Source organism: Panthera pardus, unplaced genomic scaffold, assembly GCF_024362965.1.
Source record: "Panthera pardus isolate Hobbes unplaced genomic scaffold, ASM2436296v1 HiC_scaffold_7, whole genome shotgun sequence".
Taxonomy (NCBI): domain Eukaryota; kingdom Metazoa; phylum Chordata; class Mammalia; order Carnivora; family Felidae; genus Panthera; species Panthera pardus.
Genome location: NW_026527002.1, coordinates 17,425,699 through 17,447,236, shown reverse-complemented (window position 1 = coordinate 17,447,236; position 21,538 = coordinate 17,425,699). Strand labels below are relative to the sequence as shown.

Genomic DNA, 21,538 nt, shown 5'->3' with positions numbered 1-21,538 from the left:
CACCCACACTGTGAAATTGGTCAGTGACTGATACTTCTTTATGACCAGTTGTCATTTGTTTGGATATGTATCACATTTTGTTTATCCAGTCATTTGCTGATGGCCGTTTGGGTTTGTTCTATCTTTTGGTTATCATCATGCTGTTGTGAATATCTGTGTACAGTATAACTTGAGTACCTGTTTTTAATTATGTTGGCTGTACACACAGGAGTGGAATTTTGGAGTCATATTATAGGATAGTTCTATGTTTAACTTTGTAGGGAACCACTAAAACATGTTCCACAGTGGCATTCCAACTAGCAATTCCAATGTATCCACATCCTCACCATCACTTCTTTTTTTTTAAATGACCATCCTAGTGGGTGTGAAGTGGTACCCCATCGTAGATTTGATGTGCATTTCCCTGATGATTAGTGGTGTTAAGCATCTTTTCATGTGCTTATTGCCATTTGTTTGTTTTCTGTGGAGAAATATTTATGTCCTTTGCTCTTTTTTAAATTGGGTTGTCTTGTTGTAGTTGAATTGTAAGTTTGTTACACACTCTGGATACTATACCTGTATCACATATATGATTTGCAGATATTTATTTTCTCATGTTGTATAGTTCTTATCATTTCTTTAATAACATCTGATGCACAAAGTTTTTAACTCGGATGAAGTCCAATTTACCTGTTTTTTGTTGCTCATGCTTTTGGTGTCATGGCTAAGAATCACTTGCCAGAACTAAGGTCATGAAGGTTTTCCCCAATGTTTTAAGAGTTTTGTACTTTTAGCCCTTACATTTAGGTTGTTGATCCATTTTGAGTTAATTTTTTTTTTCAGGGAATTTTTTTTATGAATCCTAGGTTCTTATACTTGTTCTTGAGAGAAGACAGAGCTTCTGGCTTCAGTCACGGTGTTTTGCTAACTTCTTAAAGGGGAGAGGGAGATGGGTAGTGGTGAGTGGCTGATTTTCATTTTTTATTCCTGTTCTCTGGAGAACAGCATATCTCGTGCAGGAATCCACGACAACTTTGCACTGGAACATGCCATAAGGACAGAATAGTGAGTGGCTCTTCTCTCTCTCAGCCCCAAGACTGAATTTAAATATACTTTAGCCTTGCAAAGTAAGGATGTGGTCATCACACATTAGAAAGTTTTCACGTGGCTAATCTAGGGAAACACCTTTAACTGGAGCTGCGTGCTGCTCCCCATACCCAGAGCCGAGGGCCCAGGCTTGTTTCCTACTATCAGATGTCCTGCCCTCTATCTCCTTTAAGTTCTTTAGGAAAAGTTTGCCATGGAATTGTTGATTCAGAATAGGTGGAGCTAGAGGAAGAACAAATGGCCACCATGTCCCCATGAGCCCTTTCAACTTAGTGGAAGAGAGACCGTCTGCTGTCTCCTGCTCAGGGGAAAGAATCACAGCACACACCTGAGTATTTTGCCCTGTCCGAGGGGCAGCTATCTCGTTCTTCCTGTACACGTTCTTTCTGTACACGTTAAGAAAACACCACCACCACCCCATCTAGTCTCAGCTCAGCGCCTGCTGTCCCACATAGTGAATCTTGTTTAGCTTTGGTGAACCAGTGAAATGGTCACCTACTATAACCCTGGCAGTGTCAGCCCTCGTTATAAAATCTGTCCAAACATGCTGCTGGTCATTGCTAGTGAGTCTAAAGTTAAGATCGGTAGCCTCCCAGGACTACAGATCCTGGGCCAGGAGATCTGGACTCCTCCCAGGACTACAGATCCTGGAGAGGCCTAGCCTTACCCACTCAGTCAGAGTAGAGTCTCGTCAGCGATTCTGTCCGTTCACCCTGCTGACAGCTCTTTCTCCCCTTGAGTGGCTGATGCTGGAACCGATGAGAACACATCTCGTCAGACATCAGCCTAACTCCCAAGTCTCATTGAGAGTTCCACCTGTGCTGCCAGGAGTCTCCTGCTCTAGGGACGGAGTTTAGGACTTGAATGAAGGAGGTGAATGACTGACTGGTACTTGTCAGCTCTGACTGAGGTGAAGGACTAGGAAGAAGATACTGAAGAGGAGACAGTTGTGGGATTTGTGGTGTCTTTGTTTTACTTTTTGTTTGACATGAGATCTAGTAAGAAATGTTACATACTCCAGCATTTCTGAAAACTACCCGGAAAGGAGTCTTTATTAATGACCTCAATAAGAAGAAATTTACGCAAATTGTTTTGCTACCCCTAAAGCCCTTAAAACATGAGTTTGCATTCCACAAATTGGTGCCACAAAACGGAATTTGTAATAAAAGCAAAAGTAGAGACTGAAGGATTGTAAGTCTGTAATGCTGAGTGATTTCCAGGCTGCTCCCCCTAGGCAGTCATCTGCCTCCTGGAAAGCTCACTGGAAGAGCTGCTCTGGACATCCCAGGATTGAGGTATGGCCTGGGGCCATCATTGCAGCCACGTGTCAGTGTTGCCAAGCTCTTGGAGTATCTCAGTAGTTGAGTCCTTTTTCCTAACCTTGTGCTTTTGCATTTGCTTAACTGGGATGGTCAGTGAAATGGGAAATTCTTCTATGAACGTGACCTTATGGGCTGTGGATTGTCAGAAACAGTCTTGTGTCTTGTTGAGCAAATTCATCCGGCTAGAGGAATGTAGTTATGTTTCATTTCACCTGTGGAGAGCATTTTGTGATCATGCACTTGGCATAACTTTTTATAGACTTCTTTGCTTACGGATCCATTTGAAAATGTAAGGTCATTTTGGCTACAACTTCTAACCTGGATCCAAATAAAACGTGCTCTGGTTAACCTGCAGTATTGTCCCACTTATCAGAATTTGTGGCTGTCTCAATCCTTCCTTTCCCGCAGATCTGGTTCCTGTTGTTTTCTTTTGGTATAGGCTTTATATTACCTATATTCAAAGGCCAAACTTGAGTTCCAGTAAATGCTATTAGCTTTTTTTTTTTTTTAATTAAGCTTTTAATGCATTTGTTGCATTTTATTAAAGAATAACTTAAATCTTCTTAAAGTTGCAGTGGGACCTTTTTGGACATTATTTACTGTTCTAAGTCATGGAGAATATTTTTATTTAAAAAATTACTTTCCTGAAGCTTTTCTAAAAATTGATGAGACTGAGTGGTGCTTATATGCAAAGGCAGTATGTACTCAGTGTGATGTGTGCAAGTAACCTTCATTCATATGAATGTTTCCTTAAGCATTGTAATGTCATAGAAATTATAAAGGATTCAAAATAATTTTTGTTTGCATGTGCATTGGGGTGGGTTTCCTCACAGAATTTCCAGAACAAAAATTGTTTGCCGCCCTGTTGATTAAATGTGTTGTGCAGCTGGAACTCATCCAGACTATCGACAACATTGTGTTCTTCCCAGCCACAAGTAAGAAGGAAGATGCTGAAAACCTAGCTGCAGCCCAGGTATGGGGGTGTGAGGACAGCTGCTTTTATGTTGAATAGGAAGTTGGCTTTCACAGTCTGGGCCTCAGAGCAGAGGTCAAGCTAGAGACTTGATTTGGGGGCTGTTCATCACATAAATGTCATTTTAAACCTTGGGACTAAACGATATCCTCCAGGCAATAAGTGTGGGTGGGGCTGAGAGGACAGTTGGGTATTGAGCCCAGGGGCTTCCATGGTCAGAGCTCCTGGTGATAAGGCAGCTGGTAAAGAGCCTGAGAATAAGAATCCATGAGGCAAAGGAGAGAGAGCAGGAGACAGTGGTGTCCTGGAAGCCAAATGAAAAAGATGTTTTAAGAAGGATGTGATCATCTCTGTCAGATGCTCAGTGGGTCAAGTAATATTTTTTTTTCTTTTTTTTTTAAAGTAATGTTTCATCTGAGAGTTGCCTTCGAGCAATTTGGTGGACTTCAGTGACCTTGACATTGTGCTTAATTGTAATGTTGAGGACAAAAGCATTATTGAAATGGGTACCAGAGACGAGAGGAATTGCAGACAGCAAATATTTGATAATTGTGTCGAATATTGTTGTAAAGGGGTACAGAGAAATAGGATAATTGCTGGAGGAAGATGAAAGGGTCAGGAAAAGGGTTTGCTTTGTTTGTGTCTTTAAGATTGGCAATATTGCAGCATTTTCACTGATGAGAATTCTTCAGGAAAGAGAGAAACACATAAAGAGGGACAGTTGCTGTCTTTTTGAGTGAATGGGGGTGGCATCTAGGGCCAGTCCCCGGGGGGTTAGAAGCACAGGCAGTTGGTGCTTTGTGACAGGAAAGCAAGCAAAGTATGTAGCTCTTAACACAGGAAGGTTGGTCTGTTTGCCAGTGGGAGTTTGCGGGAGGTCTCTTCTGATAGCTTCTGGTTTCTCATTGAGAGAAGAAAAATCCTCTACCAAATGAAGTGGGAGGAGAATATTAGATACTTGAGGAGAGAAGTGAAAACATGAGTTAATCATCTAGAGAGTGGACTCAGGCAGTGCAGGATTGCTTGGGCACCACCCAGAGCCCACTGGATTTAAAATCAGTCTGTTTTCTCCCGTTATGTTTGTTGTGTGGGTATAGACGTGGAGTAGGCAGTTTTGCCAGCCAATTAATCTAAAAAGAGTGAGCGATTATGCAAGAGAGCAATTATAACTGCAGTTCCTAGAATCCAAACTGGTGAAGTAGAGAAGTGAGGACCTGATGGGGGTGAGGAACAGTGAGGGCTGTAGGCTCTGGTAGGGGTGGAGTTCCTGGAGTTAGGAATTAGGAAGGGAATTGGGAAGATAGGAGGTGGTGCCTGGTGACTAGGATGCATGGAATATAAAGGCTCAGGAAATGTAATAACAAAAGATGGACATTTTCCTATTTTCTATTGAGCTAGAAAAGATTAAGTTCTGTGGCTTGCTCGTAAAGCTGATCTTTGGGGGAGCACGGAGTTCTAAATTTACTAAAATTTGTGACTCTGTGTGTGTGCGCGTGCTGTGGTGCTTTGTTTTTCCAAAGAGAGATGCCGTGGACTTTGATGTTCGAGTTGATACTCAAGACCAAGGAATGTACCGCTTTTTAACATCACAACAACTTTTTAAGCTACTGGACTGCTTATTAGAGTCACATAGATTTGCAAAAGCATTTAATTCCAACAACGAACAGAGGACTGCTTTATGGAAAGCAGGTAAGCTGGGCAGGTGTCACACTTTAATGTTCACCATTAATGCTTGTGCACTGGGGCTGTATACATGGATCAGAATTCATGGTTTGTATGCTTCAGGTCTATGGCTTTCACTGTGTGAACTTTTTACCTTAACAGTAGTAATCGGAAGGCAGTCCGATTGCCAGAATCGATAGCCAGGCCTTTGTCTGATCTACACTAAGCCAGCTAACTGCTGGGGGAGATTTGTTTCCCCCTTGTTTAATCAACTTGTTCTTTGATTTGGCCATTTTTTCATCTTGTTCACCCAGCGTGGGCCTTCCTGTTGATACAGTCAGCATACTAAAAGCTGCTGTTTTATGAAAAAAAGCATATGACAGTCCTAAACATGAGATCTTGCATCTGTATTCCAGTGACTTCTCCATACTTACCTGGGAGTGGCCACACCTCAGAATGGAAGTGAATGTTTTGGGGTGGGGGGCGGTGGTGGGCAAATTTACTTTTGGACAAGTTGGAATCTTTAAATGAAGCAACGTTTGGGGCGCCTGGGTGGCTCACTTGGTTAAGCGGCCAACTTCGGCTCAGGTCATGATCTCGCAGTCCGTGAGTTCGAGCCCCGCGTCGGGCTCTGTGCTGACAGCTCAGAGCCTGGAGTCTGTTTCAGATTCTGTGTTTCCCTCCCTCTGACCCTCCCCTGTTCATGCTCTGTCTCTCCCTGTCTCAAAAATAAATAAAAACGTTAAAAAAAATTTTTTTAAATGAAACAACTTTATAATAATTATATTGACATTCAATTTTTTATTTAAGAAATAGTTCCTTGGTACCTATTATGTACAAAACAGTGCTGGAAGAGTGAGAGGCAGAATATGCAGCAAAACAATATTTACTGAATATCAAACTCTGTGAAATAGTGTTGGGTACTTTACATTTGCATATTTACTTAATCTAAAATGATTGTTTAATTCCTAATTAAGCTCATGGCTTTGTTCATCCTCTTCCCTCTTCAACCTGACTTCTGGAAAGAGTAGTTCAACCAAAGTTGTTTCTACCTTTCAACTGGGAATTCTCCTGCTAAAGCCACCAGGCTCCGTGTGTCCATACGCAGTGGGCACTTTGCACTGCTGACGACCTTGGAAAACCATCTCCATGCTGAGTGGTCTGCCCTGTTCATCCAGGAGCCCTGGCGCAGGCTATCTGGAGCTCATCAGGGCAGTTTCATTTGAAGAGTTCCACTTTCCCAGCCCAAACGTTGCTTTGTATTTCCTGGCCCCAGCTTGAAAGAGGAGGAAATTTTAAACGTAGAGATCGCCTTCTTGCCGAGTCTCCAGCCCAAGCTGGCCGCCTTCACAGTCTTGGGGTGTGCCTTCTCTGTGCACTCCTGTCCCTGTGGGCCACCTCAGGGGTGCTGAGATCCTGGGCTCAGGCTGCTGTGGCTTAGGGTAGCTTTGCTTTGTAAGCAGCAGTTGACACAGCTGAGTGACACAAAATGTGCCCTCGCATGAGGCTCTTTTGCCTTTCTTTCTGTAAGATGCCTTCCCAAGTTAATCCTGGAAACTTCCCTTTTCTGCAGGTTTCAAAGGCAAATCCAAACCTAACCTTCTGAAGCAGGAGACGAGCAGCCTGGCCTGTGGGCTGCGCATTCTCTTCCGGATGTACATGGACGAGAGCCGGGTTAGTGCCTGGGAAGAGGTCCAGCAAAGACTTTTAAAGTAAGACTCTTGGTTGAGTTTCTGTCTTTGATTCACATGGCTCCATGGCACAGAGTAGGAAAGGACCGCTAGATTTGCACTCGGGGCAGAGTCCACAGCCCAGCCCCACTGCAGTGCCATGCAAATATTAGAGTGTAAGGAAGAGATTGTGAAAATTAAATACAGTCTCCTAGATGAACGTACTTGTGCACACACAGTTGGGGAGGACATGAGCAAATCATGTCTGTTGCTGCTGCTGGACAAAGGAAAAAGTGTGCTCTCTTAAAAGTTAAAACTTCGTCATTTTTAGGCTTTTTCATGCCACATAACTCCATTTTCACAAACTGATCATTTGTGAAAGTGAAACCTGCCTGCCTGCATTCAGTTAAATATTTAGAGTTTTGTTAGTGTTACTTTTTTTGCATTCACTTTTTACATCATGACGACTTAAATTTCAAGTTCATGCTGAGAATCATGTCATTCAGAAAGAATGCTGTCTTCTGCATGATACTTTTGTGTGTTCACAGGGAACAGATGTTCTCAGAGACCAATTAAATACATTTTAGAATTTTAAGAGATGACTTAATCCCTATTTGCCCATTTTACTGATGAGACTCCTAAGACCCAGAGTATCTACACCTTCACAGTGAGTAAAGGGAAGAGCCACCCCAAATTTCAGCCCAAGTTTCTTGACGCCAGGCTTGGGCAGGTGCTACTGCACAGGGGCTCCGAAATTCAGTGAGACTTTGAGTAAAATGTGAATTTCCTGATAAACTACAGTGGCTTCTTATGTCTGATTTTCTTCCTAATTGGAAAAGCACACATTTATGTTGACAATCTAGTAAAGTTTGCAGACAGAATCTAAATAGTTCCTAATAGTAAAGTCCCTATCCACCTTGTCCCCGCTGGTCTTGATCTGTGAACATCCATGGCAGCAGGTACATAAGCACATGTAAAATGAGCCTTTTCTGTTACAGTGTCTGCAGTGAAGCCCTAAGTTACTTCCTTACTCTAACATCAGAAAGTCACCGGGAAGCCTGGACTAACTTACTGCTTTTGTTTCTAACTAAAGTTCTAAAGATAAGTGATAATAGGGTAAGTATGAGAGATTTTTTTCCAGCCCTGCATTTCTAGCCTGAGCAGCAGCACACTCAAGTGGGAGGCAGGGGCACAGGGTAGCAGACCCACTGCTCAGAGGTAGGTCAAGCAAGGTCCAGGCCACAGTGCTGCTCTGCCCTGGGCCGCCGCGGCCCTTGTGCTCATTGGCCCTTCATTCTTCTCCCTCCTTACCCTGCTTTGTTCTCTAATTAGTGACTCTGTAGCGGATTCAGTAAGGAAGGAATCAGAATCTTTAGGACACTCTTGACAAGCCACTGACTCCCCCACACTGTGCAATTTCCATCCTGACCCTTGAAGTCTCTCCTTTGGCCCCATTTTGAAAACTGCTGTTCTGCCCAACCCCTGGCTTGTACTCTGCCCCCTACCCAAGGCTATTTCTGGGCCCCAGGCCTCAGCCATTCCTTTGGCATATTTATCGGTTCCATGTGACACAGAGCCCCTAGTGAATGGGACATAAATCCCTTTGAGAATTTGAAAGTAGAAATGAAGATAAATTAAAAATACATAACTATAAATATAAATACAGATGTCAGATTGGCAAAAATATGTATTTCACTTTTAAAACTAAACTAGCTCACATAAATGGAAGCGGGTTGCTGTGATTCCTGAATAGGTTTAAAAATGCAGTGAGGTGGCCTGAGATTTGAGCCATGGGACCCCACAGAGGCCGCGCAGTGTCAGTTGGTGCCATACAGATGTTCATCCCAAGTCATATGCTCTGGTCCACATGCATTCCCATCTGACTCCCAGGCTGGATAAAGCTTAGAGAAGTGACCTAAGGCATGAGCAGCCACGGGGCCAGGAAGGACTCCAAAGTGTAGTCCGTCTGATTCCACAAGCTTTCGTGCCACAGTCTGTCACACTGCTTCTTTGTCCCTCGTGGGGTGTGGGGAGCAGGAGAGAGAACAGGCAGGTGACTTGTATTCAGAAATTAAAGAAGTCTAGCAAAGACCGTAATTGTGGAATGTATAATCTTTGCCTGAAGAGTACATATTTTACATTGTAGTATTAGGTAGAAATTATAAATTTCTTTAACAAGTAAGGTATTTTCCCTAAAATTAGAAATTTCTTTAACAAATAAGGTAGTTTCAATAACCCATAGCTTGTAAAAACTCAACTGTGATTCCCGCTGGTCTTACTTTTGCTTATTATCCAGGAAAAACAATGATAAATACTAGAAGTTTACCGTAAGTTCAAGGAACTATAATAGAAAATGTTTTCCAAAATAAGGGTAGGTTAAGTGAATAATGTTTGTATTAAGTCTTTTGAAGTCTTTTCTCTTTTTAAAGAGAAGTATCTCTTTCAGTTTCCATAGTCAATATAGTCACTGCTTTATGCAGATGTATTTCCTCTGTCTTCACTGATTGGTGCAGGCCCCAAAAGGGTTTGACTCTAAAGGCATTTTGAGCTTCTGTGATTTGGAATGCAAGCACTACTAACTGAGAAATTCTTACCCCTTCCACCCCCAGTTTAAGGCTCACGCGTCATTCTACTACCCTCTCTTATGTGAAATTATGCAATTTGACTTGATTCCTGAACTTCGTGCTGTTCTTAGAAGATTTTTTCTGCGAATTGGAGTAGTTTTTCAGATATCACAGCCACCTGAACAGGAACTTGGAATAAACAAGCAATGATGGCAACTTGGTATTTTTCTGTTGGCGTTTACATCCCTCCGCTCTTTAAAAGGACCCAGGAGCTGAGGTTTCCTACCTGAAAAATGGTTTCTCCGAATTGCAGTGTCTGAGGGTTACTGGTAAAGATGCTCAGAACTATAACTCAAACTTGCAATGCTCCAGTCCCTATTAGTAATCTGGTGGATTCTGTTAGTCATGTTGGGCTCATGTTGAGCAGAAAGCCTCTTTCCACAGTGTCCGCTTGTGTTCATGTGTCCTTCCCTGTCCTTGGCAGCAGGGAGAGCCCCACATATGTTTGGCAGGTGTGGAAGCAAAACTTTACCCAAAGAACTATAGATGTAAAGATTTGAACTTCTGCAAGAAGTACAACTCAGGAGAGCTGTATTTTGAAGGATAAAATGTTTATAATTGGGGTTGGGGGAGAAGAAGAAATTATTGTTCATGGTAAAAGATATTTAGCAACTATGGTATTCTTATTCTGAAGATTTTTGCACACTCAGGCTATCTGAGATACTGGTAATCATCCTTCTGTGAAAAATGTACAGAGATGCAGGTCTGTAATATAAAAATCTTTAAACATTATATAGTTCTTCCTGCACTGTTTTATTTTAATTTCTTTATTTTCTTATTCATTTGCTAAATACCTATAATATTTTGTCAAATGCACTAAACATTTGGGTTGAACTTTCTTTTTTATTTTGTGGGGATTTTGGTTTTGCCCTTTTGAGGGGTGGGTCATTTTCAAGGTTTGACATGCCCAGAAGCTGTTGTGGCTGACACTTGTCATGATCAACAACAACAAAAAAGGTAGAAAATACTCCTACTGACTTAACTACCTGTAATATACTTCTCTTAGGGCCTCTAAAAGATGAGCCATTAAAACAGAGTTGATCCTTCATGGATTGAAACTTGAATCACTGCAAAATGATCTAGGTTGCTGTCACTTTCTTTTTTCTTTTGGGTGGAGGGGCTTGATGTAGATTTTACTCTATGTACAGAATTTAATGTTGAATATGTTAAAATAACAAATCTGGCATGGTTTGGGGAAGTTAGATTTACTGGAAATGTATTCATACTGTGAATTGTGCTCTGATGGTTAAAAAAAAAGACAAGATTGTCAAGCATTCCGTATTAACAGTGGATGTAGAAAATTTTTTCAGATGGATAAAATGTATATGGTACAGATGTAAAGTTTTCTATGTAAAAAATTCTGTACAACTTTCTGTACAATATTGATTCTCATCTGGCATATTCTAATCAGGTTATAGGTCAATAAAGTTTTTGGATTATTTCATCAGTGCAATCAAACCCTGTGTAATCCACAGCCCCATGTTTCATTGATTTTTTTTTTTTCTTTGTTAAAAGCTGAATTTAGGAATATTCTTGGCTGGAACTACAAATTCAGTGTTAATTCTGACATTTTCGTTCCAGCTTTTGGCATTGGGATCCTGCCTTCTCAACCGTTAACATTTTGTGTAGTAATAACCTGAAATAAGGCTATACTATCTGCTAAAAGAGCTGAAGTCCCCTTTGGGGCAATTTGCCAGGGGACATTGTGTGTCCTAGGAGTCCGTTTGAGTTGTGTGGTACAATGGCATTAAAAAAAGGGGGGGGGGGGGATAACTGTTTATACTTCTAGATAATGAGTTTTTGAACAATGCATTTATAAAAGTGCCCCCAAGACACAGCCCTCTTTAAGCCCAGCTGGATGCTAGAGCTGGGAACCGGTGGTTTATTTTATGGTACCAGGACTCTCCTTAGAGGAGACAAGAGGCTTTCGTGGTACTTTGAAATGAAGATAGGAGAGGAAAAAATCTTCACAGTGAAGTAAACAATGATTAGGGTACAAAATTAAGATTTATATGCAGCTAAAATTTACAATGGTAAAATTTCACACGAGGTAAACTTGTCCAATAGTTCCAATGGAAATGTGCAAGAAGTAGGATCTGGGGGTGTTCTCAGTGGTCATGGTGCTAAAACCAAAGAATTACTTCCCAAAGGTACCATTTAATGGAGTGATTAGACAGACTGACTCACTTATCCAAGGGTCCATGGCGGTGCAGCAAGGATTCCAGTCTCTGTCGACCCCTGGGTGTTCTTGTCTGTCTTCAACTTCTAAAACACTTTGTTTAGAACCTCAGTTCCAGTTAAGAAATTGACATTGGCAATAAAAATTTATTTCTATCAAGTAGTAAAGTCATATTAATCAGTAAATATAATGCCTTCATTCATAGAAAAATAGAGGCAGAAAGATGTGATAGTGTATGGCTCGTGGGAATGAAATCGGTTAGGATTCCCATCATTTGTACTGAATCAGTAGCTATAAATAACATGGAAGTAGCTAGCACATGTGATTCATTACCTAGCAACTGAAAGTCACAATTACAACCAATGTATTTTATCAAGCGAATCATTTTGAATCGCGAGAACAATGGCAAATGTACAAACAAGAGTATTCAGGTTTTGCAGTACTGTTAAGACACTTGTTTTATTCACCTTATCTTACGAGAATTTAATAATGCACATATGGTAGTTGATTCCAAGAGTTCATTACCACCTAATGTATGGCAAAATTGTGCAAAAATAATTCTATTTAATTCTACATTATATAAATTAATCATGGCCTTTTATGTACATCATATACATCATCATGGGAAAAATACACCTTATATACAGATGGAACTTGTGTAAGTAACGTTCAGGTAGTGACCAAAAGTAGCACACATATTACCTAAGGTTCAGATTTAACATTCCTTTCACCTTAAAAGGCACTGCTGGATCCCAATACAGATTTATTTAACCGTGGGCAGTAGACAGGCCCTGCCAATTGAAAATGCCTAGTTTTCCAGGAACCTGCTGCTGCTCCTGGTTCAGTTGCTCTGCCATGAATCCTTTCAGTGTTTCTGAGGTGCCTGGGCGGAGCCAGGGCTCAGTCGCTACAGAGTTTGATCCATCATCTCCCATGTGCTTCAGCAGGTCATCAGGGTCAACCAGTGAACTTTCATCGTCTACAGGAGGCAAGAGGGACATGACTCAGGTAACACTGGTGGCAAGGAGGTGACATGAACACAGATCTCTTGTCATCTAACCCGTTCCAGCCCCGCATTTCTCCATATTATGGTGTTCTACTGTGTACTGTCCTGTCCAGATGCTTCATTTTAACGTTTTCTTTTTGAGACAGGGAGAGACAGAGCATGAACAAGGGAGGATCAGAGAGAGGGAGACAGAGAATCTGAAACAGGCTCCAGGCTCTGAGCTGTCAGCACAGAGCCCAACGTGGGGCTCGAACTCAGGAACTGTGAGATCATGACCTGAGCCGAAGTCGGCCGCTTAACCGACTGAGCCACCCAGGCGCCCCCAGATGCTTCATTTTAGAGGTCAGGGAAAAAAAGAAAAAACGGCCAAGTGAATAAGTTGACTGACTCCATGGTACCATCACCCACAGGAATTCCAAAGATAGCAAAGTAGATGGTGCCAGACAGGTAAGGTGTTGGTAGAAGTGTAAGCAACCTTACAAAGCTTTAAAAATAACTCCGAACCTTTTAACAATGCTATAAAGAAATAAAGTCATTTTAAGGAAAGCACCAGACAGGGGATGAAATTATTTACATTCCTGCACCTAATCTAGGAGGTTGGGGTCTTCTCCATTAGCAAGTCCCTAATTTAGAGTTCATTCTTTAATTAAATGTGTTCAACTTCTTTATCTGTATTTTTACTTACTAGATATAATAGGAAAATCTGTCTTCCTACTCTGTGATGTCAAAATCTTTTTAAATTACATCTCCCGGTCTGTGAAGGATTAGCCCAGCAAAGGGACATGTGCAGGCAATTTAATGAGCAATCAATCCACATCGCACCAAAAAGCTCCTGTTTGAAAGGACAATGTTACAGTTTAGAAGCTGAAAACCTTCTGAAAGAGATTCTTCAAATGCTCTATTTTCTCTCAATTATTTAAATATATTCCTATTAAATATTAATTCTCCTTACTGGTTCTAAAAGAAATTGAGGAATAGGTAATCCTCGGTACACATTAAAAGAATTGTTTTCCCGTTGATCCACATTTTTTCAGGTATGATATGAAAAGTATGGCTCCATCAATTTATATCACCTGGACTGCTGCCAATTGTATGAGTGTAGTTTTAAATTAATAAAGTGTTAAAGGTAGGAAAATTGCTATTAGAAAATTATTGGATGTAGGTTTACAGACTAACAGGAATTGTCCCAAAAGACCACTCTGCTATTTGCTAAAACTAATACAGGGAGGTCAGTAGCTGCCTAAGGAACCATCCTGCCTGCCTGTGCTTGGTGAACACGCTTTAACTTGCTGATCACCAAAGCAATGAGACAGTGAAGCTCCTAATGAAAACAATGGCTTCTAAAAAGAAATACTAACCTGAGGCTATTTTGCTCTATGGCATCAAAAGGCAAGTAAAAAAAAAAAAATTGTGAAGTTAATTTCTAACAATCTCTAACTTCAATAAGGGAGGTGAGATAACGAAACTAATACATTTTCCCTGGTGAAAGCAAAGCCTAGATACATTTAGTAAAAACTTCATCTGTTTAGAATCCACTAAAAAAAAAGTACCCTCTCTGGTAGAAAGAATCTGATGCAAAATTGATCCTAAGTCGAGGTTTTCCTGGATGGTATCTGTGGTTCTAGTCCTTACAATTCAAAGAGATTTCAGAATTCCTTCCTCTATCCCCTGACCCCAGCCATCAGTGAAAACTCCCACGGAAACAGGTTTCAGTTCTTACAGAATGTGCTATGTATACAGTCTATTAAGCTTGGCCATTTACCTGTATTAATCGGTTTATTCTGAAATTCATTCAGTCTTCGCATCCGTTCTTCATTTCTCGTTCTAAGCTGATCAATGTTTATACTGGACACAGATTTCAAAGACAGACCATCTGGTGGTACATTAGGATGACCATTATCCTGTAATTAGAAAATAGAATTTCAGAAACAATCATTAGTTAACATAAAATGTTAATAAATCAGTGAATCTAAAAATACTCTTGCCCCTAATAAGTGTACAGTGTGATGACCAAAATAAAATGGAAATCTGTAGCATTTATATTCTAACTCCTGGTTTTTATATTCATGCAGGCTCAGATGAAGGTATAGCATTTGTGATTATATTTAAATGCCATCAGCCTGGGGTGAAAGTGGGGAATTGTAAGACCCAAAAGGTAAAAATTGAAGTAACGGGGTAAGAATCAGTTGAGCTACAGTAATCAAGACACGGTGGTAATGGCATAAAGACAGACCTACAGATCAATGGAATAGATATGAGAGCCTGGGAATAAACCTTTACCTTTATGGAGAAAAGAGCCAACAAAATTCACTAGGGGAAAGAATATCTTTCCAACAAATATTGGAACAACTGGATTGTTCACATACAAAAAAATGAATTTGGAACCCAAACCTCACATCAATTGCGAAAGTTAACACAGAGTGGATCACTGCCTTAAATTTAAGAGCAAAAGCTATAGGGGTGCCTGCGTGGCTCAGTAGGTTAAGCATCTGGCTCTTGGTTTTGAGCCCCATATCGGGCTCTGTGCTGGCAGTGCTGAGTCTGCTTGGGATTTGATCTCTCCCTTCTTTGCCCCTCCCCCACTCACACTGTCTCTGTCTCTCTCAAAGTAAATACATTAAAAAAAAAAATGCAAAAGCTGTAAAATTCCTTAGAAGAAAACACAGAAGTAATTTTCATGATAACTGGGTTAGGTAATGGTTTCTCAGATAAAATACCAAAAGTACAAGCAATAGAAGACTGCTAAATTGGACCTCGTCAAGATTAAAAGCTTCTCTATTTTAGTAGACACCATCAAGAAAGTAAAAGCCACAAAATTAAAGAAAAATATGCAGATCATATATCTAGTAAAGGACTTGTGTCTAGACATATAAAGAACTTACAAAACAGACAACCTGATTAGAAAATGGACAAAGGATTTGCATAGACATATTTTCAAAGATACACCAATGGCTAAGAAGCACATGAAAATATACTGAACATCTTAGGGAAATACAAATCAAACCCATAATGATATATTGCTTCATCACACTCACTAGGATGACTATAATAAAAGAGACGGTAACAAGTGGTGGCCATGATACCGAACACCTGGCTTCCCTTCATATACTGCTGCTAGGAGTATAAAATGGTATAGCCACTTTGGAAAACAGTCTGGCAGTTCCTCAAAATGTGGGCCACAGTTAACTCTATAACCCAACAATTCAATTCCTAGGTGTTTATGCAACAGAATACAAAAGCATTAAAAAACTTGTACACATGGGGCACCTGAGTGGCTCAGTCAAGTGAGTGTCTGACTCTTGCTTTCGGCTCAGGTCATTATCTCACAGTTTGTGGGTTCAAGCCCCATGTTGGGCTCTGTGCTAACTGCGTGGAGCCTGTTTTGGTTTCTCTCTCTTTGCCCCTCCCCTGTTTGCTCGCTCGCTCTCTTTCTAAATAAGTTTAAAAATTTTTTTTAAAAACTGAACACAAATGTTTTAAAAGCAGTATTCCTAACAGACAAAAAAATGGAAAAAACACAAATGTCCATCAAATGATGGATAAATGAAAAAAAAATGGAATATCCATACAAAGAAGTATTCGACAATAAAAAGGAGGCAAGTACTGACATGCTGAATCTTCAAAGAAAAAAGAAGTCAGTCACAAATGACCGCATCTCATTTCTGTGTATCCAGAAAAGGCAACTCTATAGAAACAGAAAGTAAATTAACGGTTGCTGGGGAAAGAAATTTAAGAAACTGCCCAAAGTTGTCTACTCAACAAAGTACATATCTCAACAATGTCACAAAGGCTTTTTACTAGCTACACTGTAAAAACATTTACAAACATCCTATGAGAAGAATATGGGCTGAATATCAGTCTTGCTGTCTAATGTGACCTTGGGCAAGTTATCTGACCAAAATAGAAGAAACCTATACAGTACATGCCTAAAAAGATACAGCAGATTTTTCAATAAATGTTTATCAGTTGCTTCTTGTACATTCTCTGAAATCTAAATACTCCGCAAAGGAGAAAGAGGAAGATTAGGGTGTGGAATGAACATTACTGAACATTCTGTGCCAGCACTATTAGACTTGTACTCACACGAAGAGACAGAAAAATACTACCTCAAAGAAGCCAAGGTACCAGAGTTCAATGACCTGCCTCAGGTCAGCCAACTATTTGGTGGTAAAGCCTACATACAGACCTAGGGCTATCTCTTCCAGAACAAGTGCTCATTGTTTACTGGACCACACCTCTCACTCCTAAACTGAAAAGGGAAAAAAATGAAAGACATTTCATACATACAAAGTCCAGTCCTTTCAATTTGTTCCTCCTGCGCTCCCTTGCAGAGGGCAGCTGTGACTGTGGAGGGAGGGGGTCATCTTCAATGGCAGGATATGTTTCACCATAAGCACCTAGAAGGACCACACAAAAAGAAGTCTTAAACATGCACCATTTCACATCTTTTTACTCAGAGCTAAACCAAGACTCTCTTTTTTTTAATAGCTTTAAGATATTATTTACGTATAATAAAATTCAGCTACCATAAATGTACATAGTTCAATAACTTTTCTAGAATTGTGCAGTCATCACTACCACCCAGTTTTAGAACATGGCTGTCACCTCAAAAAAGTTCCCTTTGCTTGCATGCAATCACAACTCCCACCTGCCCAGCCCCGTGTAAACATTAATCTGCTTTCAATCTCAGGAGATTTACCTTTCCTGAGATTCCATATAAATGGAATTATACAATGTAATATTTTGTGTCTTCCACTCAGCATAATATGTTTGAGGTTCTTCTACATTGTACCATGTATCAATTCATTCTTGCTGAATAACTGCTCCATCATATGGATACGTCACATTTTATCTATGCATTTACCAGCTGATAGACACTTGAACTGTTTCTAGTTGGTGATTATTAATGCTGCTATGAACATTCATGTGCGTGTCTTTGTGGCCATACATTTTCATTTCTTTGGGGGTATATTCCTAGGAGTTAAATGCTGGATATTACATGGAACTTAATGTTTAGCATTCTGAGTAACTGCCAAACCATTTTCAGAAGTGGTTCTACCATTTCACATAGTAAGAAGGTTCTAGTTTCTTCATATCCTCACCAACACTTGGTATTATATTTTTAATTACAGCCTTTCTAGTGACCATGGAGGTAAATAGCTTATAACATTTAGAATTTTTTCCCCAACTCCTTATTAAAAAAACAAACAAACAAACAAACAAACAAAAAAAAACCTGAAGGAAAGTTGTAAATATAACAAATACCTAAAATCACCATTTCTTATTTTTCCTCATTTCTATTTGAGGGGGGAGGGTGTTGTTGCTGGTTTTTGCTGAACCAGTAAGTTGCAGGTATCATGACACTTCATCCCCACATACTTGAGCACATACTATCTACAAGGACTGTCTCCTACATTAAGCCTACAATTCCACTATCACATTCAGGAAATTTAACATTGATACAATACTATCATTTATCCCTATAAGTGATACTCAAATTTCTGATATTTAAAATGTACTGGGTTTGTTGTTGTTGTTGTTCTTTTTTTAAGGCAGCAATAGCTACATTTTATTTAATAAGATGTGGTTTTCTAAAACTCCAAAAATAAAGTTTTCTGACTTCGGAGCACCTGGGTGGCACAGTCAGATGAGCATCCAACTTCAGCTCAGGTCATGATCTCATGGATCGTGAGTTCGAGCCCCACATTGGGCTCTGTGCTGACAGCTCAGAGCCTGGAACCTGCTTCAGATTCTGTGTCCCTCCCCCCCACCCCATCCCCAGTTCCTCCCTCACTCACACTCTGTCTCTCTCTCTCAAAAATAAACATTAAAAAATTTTAATAAAAAAAAATAAAGTTTTCTGACTTCTATATATACCCCACCACTAATTCATTTGCTTTATTTAAAATATATATACTATTTTTTTTTACAAGAACTTTAAGTTCAGTAAAATGGAGTAGAAAATAGAGAATTCCTATATACCCCTGTCCACACACACATAGCTTACCTATCAACAACCTCCACCAGAATGGTATATTTGTTGAAATCAATGAGCCTGCACTGATACATTATCACCCAATATCCAGAATTTACATTAGGCTTCACTCTTGGTGTTGTACATTACATAGGTTTTGACCTGTATCCACAATGACAGTATCCTACAGAACAGCTTCATTGCCCTAAAACTCTTCGGTGTACCACCTATTCATTCCTCCCTCTACTGTAACCCTTGGCAACTGTTGATTTCTTTACTGCCTCCATAGTTTTGTATTTTCCAGATGGTCATATAGTTGGAATCATACAGTATGTAGCCTATTCAGATTGGCTTTTTACACTGGTAAGCATTCAAGGATCCTGTCTTTCCATGGTTTCATAACACATTCCTTTTTAGCACTAATATTGCATTGTCTGGACGTACCAGAGTATATTTATCCATTTACCTTCTGAAAGCCATCTTGTTTGCTTCCTGGTCTTGGCAATTACTGATAAAACTGCTGTAAGTATCTTGGTGAGGATTTTTGTATGGACACAAGTTTCAACTCCTTTGGGTAAATACTAAGGAATATAAGTGCTGCATTGAAAGGTAAGGAGTATGTTTGGTTTCCTAAGAAACACCCAAAGTGGCTGTACCATTTTACATTCCCATCAGCTGTGAGAGTTCCTGTGGATTTTGACCATTCTAATAGTTGTATCTCGTTGTTAATTTACATTTCCCTAAAGACATATTTTCAAGGGCCTATTTGGCATCTGTAAGTCTTTAGTGAAATGTCTGTTTGTATCTTTCACCCATCTTTTAATTCTTTCTTATTGTTGAGTTTTCAGAATTCTTTGTATATTTTGGCTAACAGTCCTTTATCAGATAAGTCTTTTGCCAAGTATTTTCTCCTAGTCTGGGCCTGTCTTCTCATTCTCTTGCGATGGTCTTTCACAGAGCATTAGTATTTAATGAAGTCTAGTTTATCCAATTTCTCTCTCTCATGGCTTATGCCTGGTGTTGTATCTAAAAGTCATCACTATACCCAAGTTCTTCTAGGTTTTCTCCTCTACTATCTTCTAGGAATTTTATAACTTTACATTTTACATTTGGGTCTATGGTCCATTTTGAGTTGATTTTTGTGAAGGGTGTAAGGTCTGTGTCTAGATTCATTTTTTTGCATGTAGATGTCCAGTTGTTCTGCAGCATTTATTGAAAAGACCATCTTTTATCCATTGCAACTACCTTTGCTCTTTTCAGTTGACTATACTTGTTTGGGTCTATTTCTAGACTCTACTCCGTTCAAATGATCTATCTGTATATTCTTTTACCAATACCATCCCATCTTGATTACTGTAACTTTATAGTAAGTCTTGAGGTCAGGTAGTGTTAGTCCTCATCTTTGTCCTCTTTCCATATGGTGCTGGCTATTCTGGGTCTTTTGCCCCTCCATATAAACTTTAGAATCAGTTTGTTGATATCCATAAATTTTGATTGGGATTGCACTGAATTTGTAGATCAAGTTGGGAAGAACCACGGTCTTAAACCATACTGAGTTTCCCAATCCATGAAATAGATATTTCTATTTTATTTCATAAGAGTTTTATAGTTGTTTTCATAAAACAAAACAAAACAAACTTAAAAAACTACTAAGTATATATTCTTAGGACTTTTTAAAATTGAAAGATTCACATACAGTTTTAAGAAATGGTAGAGGTCCTTTATACACTTTGCCCAGTTCCTCCCAATGGTACTGTTTTACAAAACAAGAGCAATAATCTCACACCCAGGATATTGACACTGATAAAATGCACTTGATACTGATCTCTTAGTAGCAGTCCATAGTATGGAAGTACTGCAGTTTAACTACTCACCTATTGAAGGAAATCTGAGCTGAGTCCAGCTTTGGCTATTAGAAGTAAAGCTGTTATGAAAATTCATGTACAGGGATTTGTGAGAACCATTTCTATGACTTCTAAAGTTCATTTTAGTTATAAAGTTTTGAAGATTAGAGTTTTTAAGATTAATTTGATAATTATTAAGTTAGTAAAACAGAATATTCACTTTTTACCACCTTGGAAAACAAAGAGTAGTGATTTTGTAAATATGGAAAAAAGTACTTAAATATAATGTTTAAGATTTAAATAACTAGATCCGTAAAATAAATATACTCACCAATAAAAGCACTATCAGATTCCAGTAATGAAGTTTTCAAAAAGTCATCAGCGTGCTCTCTAAGCTAAAAAGAAACATCATACATTAACAACTTTTATTAGTATTGTATGGAAAAATAACAAACTTTTACCAAGAGGCACATGTCTCCACACTGTTCCCAAAATTAGCAAAAAAGGATGGCTGCTTCCTTCCTACACCACATTCCAATGTCCCCCAAATACAAGAAAGGCCCTTTTTTATAAATTTTTTTAAGTTTATTTATTTTTGAGAGAGAGAGCATGCACATGAGTTGGGGAGAGGGGGAAAGAGAATCCAGATCAAGAATCAAGCCAAAATTGACAGCTGGATGCTTAACCAACTGAGCCACCCAGAGGTCTACCCCAGGAAAGGGGTTGTCTACTGAGGTTCACAATTAAAATTAAAAGGTCTTTAAACACCGCCAAGACCCACTCATTCTTTCAATAAATCTGTGTAGTACACTATTTCCTCCATGCCAGGAACAAAGATGAGTAAGAGTTTCTACTGTGGAGTGGATCACAGTGCCATGGGGGACAGAGAGGAGCACGCCCCCAGACAAGGAAAGCCCTGTCTGACAGCAGTGGTCACACAGGTATAGCACAGATGTAGAGAGAACAGAAGAGTAGGAAACAAAATAACACTATGACTGGGCTTGTAATGAGCTCTCAAATAAGGGATTAGCAGATTTACATACAGAGAATAGTATCACCTTAGATGCTAGAAGGAGCCTAAAGTCACCTGACACCACCTCCCCACCAGATTTTTAGGATGTGCTAGAATGCACCACCAAAGAGCTATTATCCATTAATTTCTAAATACATTCCACTGATACACAGCATTGATTATCAC

The 21,538-nt window shown here is 39.7% G+C and overlaps 2 protein-coding genes across 13 annotated transcripts in view; one reads left to right on the top strand and one right to left on the bottom strand.

Annotated features, from left to right (window-relative positions):
• ARFGEF1 (ADP ribosylation factor guanine nucleotide exchange factor 1) overlaps positions 1 to 10,781 on the top strand; it is a 149,216-nt gene extending 138,435 nt beyond the window's left edge. For 3 of the 4 annotated variants that reach the window (XM_019453203.2, XM_053896614.1, XM_019453205.2), the window contains 5 exons: positions 3,242 to 3,381; positions 4,902 to 5,070; positions 6,617 to 6,755; positions 7,712 to 7,829; positions 9,323 to 10,781. In XM_019453203.2, the coding sequence (XP_019308748.2) occupies positions 3,242 to 3,381; positions 4,902 to 5,070; positions 6,617 to 6,755; positions 7,712 to 7,829; positions 9,323 to 9,487 (731 nt within the window). In that variant the 3' untranslated portion in view covers positions 9,488 to 10,781. Of the gene's footprint in view, positions 1 to 3,241; positions 3,382 to 4,901; positions 5,071 to 6,616; positions 6,756 to 7,711; positions 7,830 to 9,322 lie in introns of those variants that run through there. The other variant, XM_053896613.1, reaches the window with a different exon arrangement.
• Positions 10,782 to 11,956: 1,175 nt separating this feature from the next.
• The window catches only part of CSPP1 (centrosome and spindle pole associated protein 1), a 153,280-nt gene continuing 143,698 nt past the window's right edge, over positions 11,957 to 21,538 (bottom strand). For 7 of the 9 annotated variants that reach the window (XM_019453206.2, XM_019453211.2, XM_019453209.2 and 4 more), the window contains 4 exons: positions 20,672 to 20,735; positions 16,810 to 16,919; positions 14,285 to 14,423; positions 11,957 to 12,495 (listed from right to left, as the gene is read on the bottom strand). In XM_019453206.2, coding sequence (XP_019308751.2) covers positions 12,284 to 12,495; positions 14,285 to 14,423; positions 16,810 to 16,919; positions 20,672 to 20,735 — 525 coding nt within the window. In that variant the 3' untranslated portion in view covers positions 11,957 to 12,283. Of the gene's footprint in view, positions 12,496 to 13,207; positions 13,355 to 14,284; positions 14,424 to 16,809; positions 16,920 to 20,671; positions 20,736 to 21,538 lie in introns of those variants that run through there. The other 2 variants (XR_002081016.2, XR_002081017.2) reach the window with 2 other exon arrangements.